Consider the following 7,546-nt stretch of genomic DNA (forward strand, 5'->3'; position numbering starts at 1 on the left):
TTTTTTTATCTCAAGAGGAGAGTCTGTATGGTCACAGCGTCCTAACCAGGCGGTAAACCAGTCAGCTGCAGAGCCAGCCGGTGGCTCGTTCTCTCGTCGAGAGCGTCTGCAGGTCTTTCTCTTATCTTTAAGCTCTTTAGTAGAACGTGTTTTCTGTGTCTCTCCGGGGGCTGACACCTTCCCTCCTGCTTTAGTTGGTTTACAGTTGAGAGCTGCAACAAGTAATCAAAGCTGTCAACTTTTTAATCACTTTAACTCTTTAAAATTGATGATTTCAGCTTATTAAGAGTGAACTAAGGATGCACTGATGCTTCGGTTTAACATCTGTATCAGACGATATCGGCATCGGTAAATATTGTGGTATGATCTGACGTCAGCAGCCGTTGTTTATCTGTTGTGTTGAATCAAATTAATGCTGATATCTAGAACACCTAACGACGGATTCAGAGAACAAGTTGCATTGTGGGAGTCTGACACCAAAAGAAGTCATGAAACAGACATCAATATCGAAATCGGCCCTAATTATCCCGCTCAGTTCATCTCTGGAGAGAAGATTTCCCATTTTCCCTCCTTGAACAGAGACTGATTATTGAGTGTCTTTGAGATGTGGACTAAACAAGAACTCACAGGATGTGGTCTAAGGCTTTAGGACCTGATCCACATTTGAACCATCAAAGATCTACTTGACTAATTGAGGGACTTTTTGTAATAATCAGCAAATGAATAAACTCAAATCGAACAGTTTCTACAGTCATGGCATCTCTCTCTCTCTCTCTCCAGATGGAGTCTCCTGTCTCCACCCCTGCTCCTCCTCCTCTCCACCTCCTCACCCCGGTCACAAACAGCGACATCTCGTCCCCCTGTGAGCAGATCATGGTCCGCACACGCTCAGTAGCGGTGAACACAGCGGACGCCGCGCTGGCCACAGAGCCGGAGTGCCTGGGACCCTGTGAGCCCGGAACCAGCGTCAACCTGGAGGGCATCGTGTGGCAGGAGACCGAGGACGGTGAGATAAAAACTGTTACACCCGACATGTTCACGTGTGTTTCTGTCTGACGGACAGCCTTCAGTGTGAAGACTCAGACCGTGGTCAGAGCTGATGACACACACACACACACACACACACACAGCGTTGAGGAGATGAGGAGGAGCTGCCAGACTTCAGCTCTCTCTCTCTCTCTCTCTCTCCTGCAAGAAGCTGTTCACACATCAGCTGCACACTGAGCTCTTCCTGCTGCCCGACACTTTGATCTGTTTATGTGAGAGCAAAGTTTGTCTAAAATGCGCGCCATGGTTGAAGTCTGAAACTAGTCAAACTGAGACTGAACCACTAATGAGACTCGACCTCAGAAACCCGCTCGCTGTATTTAGTCTGAAACTGTGAAACATCTACTTCTCAAGTGTCTGTTTCCCGCTGCACATTCAGGCTTTCAGTGTGCGTTCAGTAAATGTTTATTGACTTGTGTGTGTGTGTGTGTGTGTGTGTGTGTGTAGGCATGCTGGTTGTGAACGTCACCTGGAGGAATAAAACGTATGTTGGGACCCTGCTGGACTGCACGAGACACGACTGGGCGCCACCAAGGTACACACTCTGGATAAACTTCTATCTATACATCCATCAGTTTACAGCAGTGAATCTAATTCTGAGATGTTTAATGTCAACATGAAGACATTTTCAGTAAGATCATCAAGTGAAAGAAATCTGAACATATCAGGTTTCTTCACTGTGTGACATCATGACCTGTTATGACCCAATGAAAGAAGAGGTCCTAAAGACGGATTTCAGTCTGTCCAGACGTCTGACTGACTCACCGTACACCTGATGACTTTTCAAGCGACCATTTCCAAAGTCGGAAATAATATCATGAGAGTTTTTCTAGAGTTGGGTTTTCTTTCCTGTGATCTCTGTCGTTTGCTGTGAGGTCATCATAAAACAGAATCCCAGCTGTTTGAAGTCTTTTTCTCGTCTTGGCGTGATGATAAATTCAAACATGTTTAATGTTATGGCAGCTTTTTTGGTGTATCAAGTCCTTTAAAAACATGATGCAGCCATTTGAAAATCAAAAATAAGATCTAAGGTTTGATGTTCCAGAATCTTCCTGTACCTGTTTCCTGCTTCTGATGGCTGCTTTCTGTGTTTCAGGTTCTGCGATTCTCCCACCAGTGACGTGGAGATGCGGAGCGGTCGTGGTCGAGGGAAGAGGATGCGTCCCGGCAGCAACACGCCGCTGAACGACAACAGCAACTCCTCTGATAACAAAGGAAGCGGAAGCAGCAAGACGCGCGGCGCCGCTGCTAACAGCAAAGGGCGGAGAGGAAGCCAGACAACAGGCGTCGAGGACGCCAAGGCAAGCCCCTCCTCTGCCAAGAGGAAGGCTAAACCGGCCTCTGACATGGAGCCCACCTCCAGCTCCGAGGACACCAAGGCGTCAAAGAGGATGAGAACGAACTCCACCGGCGCCGCACTCCCCCTACCTGTAGGGAAGTCTGAGCCCCTCCCCCACCCGCCGCTGGACAGGACCTGCCCCTCCCCAGTGCTCATCGACTGCCCCCACCCCAACTGCAACAAAAAGTACAAGCACATCAACGGGCTCAAATACCACCAGGCCCGAGCCCACAACGACCATGACGTCCGCTTGGACCAGGACGCCGACAGCGAGTATGGGGATGACCCCGCCCTCCACCCTGACCCTGCTTCCTGTAACGGTGCTGCTATTTCTCCCGCCCGCTCCACCACACCTAAAGGACGGGGTTTTGACGCCCCGTCCCCCTCTCCAGGAAAGCTGAAAGGAAAGAAGAAGGCAGGAGAGGCGGAGCCTGAAGTGACAGACGGCGGCGAGGAGGGGGCGTGTCTAACAGACGAGGCGAGCAACGATGGGATGGATGACAGGAAGGCCAAGAAGATGGCGGGCGGCGGGAAACCTGATAAACTGACTCCGAAAGGTTTAAAGCCGACCCGCCCTGTTGCCCCCGGAGCCCCCTCGCCCTACGCCATGCAGGCCTCCTCCCCCGCTCTGGGCTCAGTGGTACAGTCTGTCCCCAAGAGCCCTCAGATGAAAAACAACCAACCCAAACCCCCACCGCTGGCTGACCCCGCCTCCAGCCCCACCCTCACCAAGGACAAGAAGAAGAAGGACAAGAAGAAGAGGGAGGGGGGGAGGGAGGGGGACAGTCCGAAAGCAGCAGGTAAGGGGGGCAGGCCGGAGGAGGGCAGGAGCCCGTACTCTGATGCGGATTCAATGCTGAACGGCTCCTCAGAAGCTCATCAGAGCCGGCTCGCCAGCATCAAGGCCGAGGCCGACAAAGTGTACAGCTTCACCGACAACGCCCCCAGCCCCTCCATTGGGAGTGGCAGCAGGATCGAGCCCGGCCTCGGGCCCCCCCTCCAACTCAACCAAAATGGAGCGGACAACGCATCTGTGAAAACCAGCAGTCCTGCTTACTCCGACATCTCAGACGCAGGTGAGGACGGCGAGGGGAGGGCAGAGGGCGTGAAGGTGAAGACAGAGCCTGATCAGGGGCCTCGTGAGGGGGCCAAGAAGGCGCTGTTCCCCCCTCAGGCCCCAAGCAAAGACTCGCCGTACTACCCAAACTACGACTCGTACTACTCCCCCAACTACCCCAACCCCAGCCCGGGGGCACCATCCGCAGCCACGCCTCACGTTGAGGGGGCTCAGGTGAAGGTGAAGAAGGAGGAGGACTCAGATGTGGGGGAGGAGCCAAAACTTAAGGTGGAGCCTCAGGAGGAGAGGAAGATTGATCCGGGGCCTCAGCAGCCGTCAGTCATCCAGCAGCGGTCCAACATGTACACCCAGCCCATGTACTACAACCAGTACTACGTCCCCCCCTACTCATACTCCCCAGACCAGGCCTATCACGCCCACCTGCTCGCCTCAAACCCCGCCTACCGCCAGCAGTACGAGGAGCGCCAACGACAGGCTGACAAGAAGGCGGAGGGCAAAGAGCGGGAGGCAAGCGGGAAGGACGAGTGGAAGCAGAAAGCATCTGTTCCCCCCACCTTGTCCCGAGCGCCCAGCCTCACTGACCTCGTCTCTAAGGGGGGGCTGAACCCGACGAAGTCCAAAGAGCCCCCGCCTTCCTCAGAACAAACAAAATCCGTCATCATGGCGAAGGGAGAGGAGCTCAAAGCCCCCGCCGCCCAGCCAGAGGGCCTGAAGATGAAGCTGAGTGAAGCAGGGCATCATGGGAAAGAGGAGACCAAGCCGGGGGCGGAGTCAGGTCGATCGGCAGGTGCAGAGCCCGCCATGTGGTACAGACAGGTAACTGCACGTATACACACGATGATCGCTTCATACAGCTGAATATTTCTCTTCTGCTATGTCGAAACGAAACCAGAAACAAAACAGTTTAAATACATTTTTGAAAAAGCTCTCTGCAGCACTTTGTTGAAACATGCTGGAGTTTTTATTGTTGAAGGATGCGTGATGATGATAAGATCCACTGTAGTGTACCTGGTTCAGCCCTCTGCAGACTCTAAAATCTGCAGATCAGGTGGAGCAACACGCCTCTTACAAAACTTTAGACTTAGTAGTTTTTATTTAAAGAGATCCTCTTCGGATACAAACTCCGTCTTCTCTCCTCACTCTCATCCTTTTCTCTCATTCTTCAGGAGCCGGATTCTCGCTTGTGGCCGTACGTCTACCCGAACAAATACTCTGAAGCTCCTAAACCCCAGGAGGAGGAGCGCTGGAAGGAGGAGCGGGAAAGGGAGCGAGAGAGGGAGAGAGAGAGGGAGCGCGACAGGAAGGGGAAGGAGGAGAGGCCGCGGCCGAAGGAGGTCATGGTGAAAGAGGAGGTGAAGGAGGGGGTGGAGAGCAGGACTCAGATGCCTCCAGAGGAGCACAGAGGGGGAGGGAAGGAGGCGCGGCCTCCACACATGCAGTTCTCCTCGCCCCTGGCCCAGCACCAGGGCTACATGCCCTACATGCACGGACCGTACGCCTACAGCCACGGCTACGAGCCCACCCACCCAGGATACAGAGGCATGCCCTCGGTCATGATGCAGAACTACCCCGGTAAGGAGAAGGAGGGGGGAGGGAGGAGGTGAGGAGGGGGGAGGTGTAACAAGCTTTTGTTTTACCAGAGATAACCCAGGGAGCAACAAACAAACAAACAAACAAACAAGAGCAATCTGGGACTATTTCAGGGTTCAGTGAAATTGGCTGAATCCAAACGTCTAACCTGGAATCAGGAAACACTTAGCTTAGCTTAGCATAAAGACTGGAATCAAGGGGAAACTGTTAGCATGTCTGTCATGTCTTGTTCATGTAGCAAAGTTTAACGTCCTGTTCTTTGTTTATGCCTATATAAAAGTATTTTTAAGAATGAGACAGACAGAGGTTCATTCTCTTCTCTGTCCTCAGGATCGTACCTGCCTCCGGGTTACTCCTTCCCCTCGTACGGGGGGAAGGTGGCGGGGGAGGAGGGGGAGAAGGCCTCCAGGTCCAGTCCCAACGTGAAGCCGCCGGGTGAGGCCAAAGCCCTGGACCTGCTGCAGCAGCACGCCAGCCAGTACAAGAGCAAGTCCCCGTCCATCTCTGAATCCAAACCCCCCCACGAGCGCGAGAGAGAGCGGGACCGCGATAGGGAGCGAGAGAGAGACAGGGAGAGAGAGGGCGACCGGCCGCGCTCGTCCCCCTCACAACGAATCATGCCCTCCCATCATCACCTGGGGTACCCGCTGCTGTCGGGACAGTACGAACTGTCCTACGCCTCGGGTGAGACACTCGTCTGTCTGTCTGTCCGTTTAGAAACTGTAAAGAGTCTTCGGAGCAGCCGCAGCCAATCAGGAGTCGACAAGTCTTTGTTTACTTCAGGAAGTCATCAAGTTTATTTATTAACTATTTTTAAACCCCATCCTTTCATCTGTGACTGTGATTCATGTGTCAGCCATGTTGGATCTAAAGAGGCCAGTTTCTCACTCTCTCTCTGTGATTCTCAGGTCTCTCCTCCTCAGCCATCGTCGCCAGTCAGCAGGCGTCCGCCCCGTCCATGTACCCGCCCGCACGGAGGTGAGAACGGTAAGACAAACGCACCTTTTCATCACATTGTATTCTTTATTCTCTATCTTCTTACCTCGGACACAAACACAACGTCTGAAGCGGTGACAGTCTTCTTCTGTCTACTGCAGAGAATCCATCCTCACTGTCTCAGTCTGCAGCACCACCTGGTGGTCACACCTCAGAACTGTCATTCTTTAATGAAGTAAATAAAGAAATCTCGATGGAAATGTTTACATTCATATCAGTGTTTGAAACTGTAGGGTGATGAAACTCAAACTCTCTGAGGTCAAAGGTGAAATCAACCTCTGAGGTCAAAAGTGAGAGCCGCTCCCGTTTCCTGCAGAGAAGCTCACGGTGCAGAAACGTTTGGACAGTGTGCGGGAGTTCCATTATGTTGGGTTGCTATGATGTGTATATTTGTTGCCAGAATCATCAAGTGTGATCAAAGTGTCATGTGACAACCGTAGGAGAAGCTTTGTTGATTCTAAACTGATCCTCCTGACCAATCACGTCCTCTCCTCTCTCTGCAGGCACACCTGATTGGTCGGCCTCCAGCCTTCCAGAGTCATGTGACCGGATCACATGAGGAAGCGTTTCTGTTTGAGCATCAGTTCAATGGTGTTTGTGTACGTTTGATTTCTCTGCCTGGACGTCCGGCCGGCTGCTTCGCCCCCTCGCTGGACCCGCTGAGACCTCGGGAGGATTAAAGGCTCTCGGTCTACTGGTCCTACTGGTTCCACTGGTTCTGATGATCCAGGTGGGGACCATGGTGCTCACGTGGGCGGGCAGTGAAAGGTGTGTGCTCACAGACTGACGGCAGAGAGGACCTGGTGGGCGGGGACACGATGAGATGCCGCTTCTCGGTTGTTTTGGATGCGGAAGCGGCAGCTGCAGTGGGGTTGGACAGTCCCAGGCGGTGTGGGAGCTCTGACATCATCTCAAAGACTCCGCCCACAGTGACCTATGATGTCTCTGACCCCAGCGGACGTCGTCACTCTTTGACCTGGAAGTCCCTCAGCTTCACAGGAAGTCACAAATACTGTGGAGGGAGGAGGACGGACCAATCAGAGGGCAGCGTTTGGACTGATGCGGCGTCCTCAGACTCCTCCTCCTCAGTGTGTAGCTGTACTGTGCTCTGTGTGTGTGTGTGTGTGTGTGTGTGTGTGTGTGTGTGTGTAAATACTGTACAGAGGAATTATTTTAAAGAGCCTGTTGGATGCTGTTGGATTTCCTACTCTTCTTTTTGTCTGGTAGCCTCTGCCTCTGTTTTTCTACTGTTGTTGATCTGATATTAAACCTGTAGCTGGTGGAACGGCGCCCGACCTCTGCGTGCTCATTTGACGATTGCTGATGATGAGCTCTCTTCCGGGATTTAAATCTGACACTTTATCATCTAACTTGACGAACATCAGACCGTCTCTCAAAACAACTGATTTAATTTACCCTTAGCTCGCATTAGCTCTCCAAATCTTCAACCACTTCCTGTTGAACTTTAACCTTTTTTTTGTAGTTTTTAGGGGCTC

At 52.5% G+C, this 7,546-nt stretch overlaps 1 protein-coding gene across 1 annotated transcript in view; it reads left to right on the forward strand.

Annotated features, from left to right (window-relative positions):
- Positions 1-7,339, forward strand: part of znf609a (zinc finger protein 609a) — a 36,969-nt gene extending 29,630 nt beyond the window's left edge. The window contains exons 3-9 of the mRNA XM_061037050.1: positions 781-1,006; positions 1,495-1,582; positions 2,144-4,280; positions 4,631-5,036; positions 5,385-5,738; positions 5,963-6,041; positions 6,554-7,339. Of these exons, the coding sequence (XP_060893033.1) occupies positions 781-1,006; positions 1,495-1,582; positions 2,144-4,280; positions 4,631-5,036; positions 5,385-5,738; positions 5,963-6,036 (3,285 nt within the window). The 3' untranslated portion in view covers positions 6,037-6,041; positions 6,554-7,339. The remainder of the gene's footprint in view (positions 1-780; positions 1,007-1,494; positions 1,583-2,143; positions 4,281-4,630; positions 5,037-5,384; positions 5,739-5,962; positions 6,042-6,553) is intronic.
- The last annotated feature ends 207 nt before the right edge of the window (positions 7,340-7,546 follow it).

This window comes from Labrus mixtus, chromosome 4 (assembly GCF_963584025.1).
Source record: "Labrus mixtus chromosome 4, fLabMix1.1, whole genome shotgun sequence".
NCBI classification, from domain to species: Eukaryota; Metazoa; Chordata; class Actinopteri; order Labriformes; family Labridae; genus Labrus; species Labrus mixtus.